Source organism: Clavelina lepadiformis, chromosome 3, assembly GCF_947623445.1.
Source record: "Clavelina lepadiformis chromosome 3, kaClaLepa1.1, whole genome shotgun sequence".
NCBI lineage: Eukaryota > Metazoa > Chordata > Ascidiacea > Aplousobranchia > Clavelinidae > Clavelina > Clavelina lepadiformis.
Genome location: NC_135242.1, coordinates 15,720,041 through 15,723,650, shown reverse-complemented (window position 1 = coordinate 15,723,650; position 3,610 = coordinate 15,720,041). Strand labels below are relative to the sequence as shown.

At 33.3% G+C, this 3,610-nt stretch overlaps 1 protein-coding gene across 1 annotated transcript; it reads right to left on the bottom strand.

The window, feature by feature from the left end:
• Positions 1-345: 345 nt before the first annotated feature.
• LOC143450012 (lysoplasmalogenase TMEM86A-like) lies at positions 346-2,590 on the bottom strand. Its single transcript, XM_076950396.1, has 5 exons — positions 2,447-2,590; positions 2,169-2,323; positions 1,652-1,773; positions 1,066-1,279; positions 346-865 (listed from the first exon to the last, which is right to left on the bottom strand). Exons 1-5 carry the CDS (start codon positions 2,588-2,590, stop codon positions 490-492), a joined length of 1,011 nt encoding a protein of 336 aa, XP_076806511.1. The 3' UTR covers positions 346-489.
• Between the last annotated feature and the right edge of the window lie 1,020 nt (positions 2,591-3,610).

Sequence of the window (3,610 nt, the reverse complement as noted above, 5' to 3'; positions counted from 1 at the left end):
AACGAGAAACCGTATACACACACTAATTATGAATGACGCGAATTTGAAGCTCGCAAGGTAATTTATACAACAGTGAAACTGAAACACTTCATATATCGGGCAAGAATCTTTGTTGCGCAATATATCAACAACACGCAATATTCAGTTCGCTTTGGTTAAAATACAAGTTTTTATTGTGCAATAAGGTAACAATTCTATCCAGAAATTTAAGTTACCATTAAGTAATTCTAATAGCATTTCCCAGAAACCCAAATACATTTACACATGCTTTTAATCAACCATTAAATCAATTCATTGGAATGTTTTTTACCGCTTTAACTTTAAGGGGCACACCATCTCTGCGTGAAAAACTTCAAAAGGAATTACAAAAGGCTATTCAAAGAAGGATTTAACTGCGTTGAAGACAACAAGTATTGTGGACATTGAATTACTCAAAGTAAACTACAAAATTCAAAAAAAAAAATTAGTCACACAAAACAGGCAAAGTGTTTATTCGCATTTTGCTTTAGGTGAAACTTGTGCAAGATAACCATTATCCTGCTCCATGGCTTTATCTTTGGGAGTTATATCAGTATCCGAACCACTGCTTTCTTGCTGCAACAAAGACTGCCACTCTTGGCGTTTGCGGAGGAGCCGTCTACGTTTGATATGACGATTTTTGACAACACTAAGAGCTATTCCTAACTGAGCAAGATAGTAAGTGGTCATGACGATCCAACGCTGATGAGGAACATCTGAGTGAAATCGATTGATCGCCAAGCATGTGTCTGAAATACAAAAAGATATCGCTCCAAGACAAGCAACGAGTTCGGTCCATTTCTTGTGGCTGCTCCCATTTACTCCTGCACGGACGTCATCTAAGCATCTGCAACAGCAGACAAGTGTCTATCAATGGGCTTACATTTCTGGTCAAGGAAGATTTTTGGGCAACTTTGACTGAAGAATTGCATTAAAGGGAACAATTTATTGCTCCATCTTAATGTAGTTATATTTACGAAATTACAGTATCATTAGTCTTTTGACAACTGGGGATATATAATATGTTCATAAAGTTGACAGACTTACTTTATTTTTGCCAATGCTCTCCAATTCATAAATAAAATAATCATGATGTAACAAAGTACGGCGACTTTAAGTCCAGTATCTGTCAAGCCGTTGTAAATATACCAATACACTACTGCCATAAGTGGTAGCATTTTGACATATAATGATGGGCGCAAAGGTTTCAAGCCAAACGCGCATATGTACATGACGTGGGCAACAGCAAAGGAAGCAGCTCCTGAAGGTACAACACAAGACCATTTGTTAGAAATACACACAAAATAACATATACTCATCGATATTTACAATAATTGTAGAATAAATGAACACGTTATGGTATGAGAAGTTGAGAACACCAATCCAAAGTACTTTATTCTAATTATGGGCATACCTATTTGTGTATAGCACAAAGTGGGTTTGGTTGGCTTAAACAAATAAAAAAATAATCATATCAGAATTGAAAACAACCAATTAGAAAATGTTGAGTAAATAATATCGATTTCTTCCTGACTCAGTGTTTCCAAACTATCAAGGCACACTAAAACTGCATTCGTGTGCAGGTGTGCTACTTATAACAATAAAGTACTATAAATTCAGTTTCAATACTAACCATGCAAGAAATACCCTTCATCTGCCCAAACTAAGCAGAAATCACCAAGCATCGAAAGAAGTAACCCGGCTAGCACACATCTTGAATATTGGTTTTTTGAGGTGAAGCTGAAACCATCATACCTTCCACATGCAACAACATTGGTTTTAAAAAACATATTCACATGTCTTTTAATAATGCAGAATCTATTTTACAAGCAAAAACTGTTCCTTCAAAGTGTTTTTTGACACATAAATAGAATTTTTATTTCGAAATTATAATGTATTACGTTCAATTTAACACTTTCTAAAGTAAAATCATTTCAAGATAAAGACATTTAATTCAACCGATATTAATGAAACTCAACTACCAGTATTTGCATGGCCTTTCTTCTACACCACCCTATCTAACTGAAAAAGTTAAGTCTAATAGTGAAATACAATGGGAGCTTCCTTAAAATATTAAATTACAGTATATATATAACTGTTTTATACCAAAATATGAGGCATTTTTTAGACCAAGTAGAAGTGTAACTTACCATAAAACAAAAATGCAAAGAGTCAATGTCGGCAAGCATTTCAGCACAGCTACAACAATTGTTGGGGGGTTGATTTCAGGGACTAAAACCAGATAAATACATGCTGTTTTCAAAAAAGGCACCAATCGTGGACCGAAATATGTCCATTTTGTGTGCTGAAATGCATAAATACTAATATGAATAAAAACTTGGAATTAAATATTTTCAATGAGAACAAATATGCAGTTTTGTGGTTATTAGCAATTTCAAAATTTCTTAGCACAGCATTCCTTTATTACCTTGCTTTCATTGCAGCAGGAAACTTCGTCGTCAGATGACGAACAAGCCATGAAGCTGGGTGCAGCTTTATTTAGAAATTTTAACTTTAACAAAATTAACCTACATTCAACTAATTCCTGTAAAAAGTGAAATGTCAATTTCATAAGCAGGACAATACGCAAGACATTGTTACAGATATGTAGTTAAGTTAGAAAAAAGAGTTTGTATAAAGTTTATTTTATTTATTTTGGGTTTAACAAAAGTTGAAAAAGATTTTGGTGAGATTGCTTTGTCATATCCTTTAAGCCAACAAGAAAGCCTTAAAAATAACTTTAAACATCCAATTTTTTTCTGATGAATTAGTGACAGTTTGTCAAAATTGGGACCAAGTAAAGAAATGAACAGCCATGTTAAGACTTAAAAGGGAAAGAGTTATGAAGCAATAATATCTTAGTACATGTACAGTGCTTCCTTGATTACCCAGTATAGTTGGGACATTGATTTTAGGAATTTCAACGTATAAGCAAAAAACGGATAAATAAATTCTTATACTTTAGAGTAAAAACAATTCTTTTACGTCTAAGGTTGCCTTTCGAATATGAAGCCATCTCAAAATTTTAAATACAATATAGGATTTTATTTTCAAAGTTAAGCTTTATCAGACATACTGCATAGCTAAAGCTGCAGGACGCTTCACAGTTTGTTTGTTTTATTGAATTGTTACGTCAAAAAGCTGTTTCATCAGAATAACGCATAATTAATCCAATGCCCATTAAACTAGGTGCGGATAATCGAGGAAACACTCATTTGGTCAACTCAGATGCGAGCAACTGGATGCACATTTACTTTACTTCACTCCAAATTTGAAAAAATGTAAGCTTATATGTATATTCATCTTATTAAACATAATCAAACCACACACTCACCTATACCGTGTTATTATTCTATCGCTTTTTCAAACTTAAAATTAAAAAACTTGGGAAGAAAATACTTCAGTTTTATTCAGTGAAAAGGATCTACAGTACACTTAATTACACAATGAATGTAATTACGTAACCATTTCCAAGTAAGCGTAATTTCGTTGTAATTGAATATTTTTTAAATGATGCCCAATTCTAGCTTCACCATAATGAATTTCCCAACATTGATATGAAATGTCACAACTTTCATAAAGAGTAATGTTA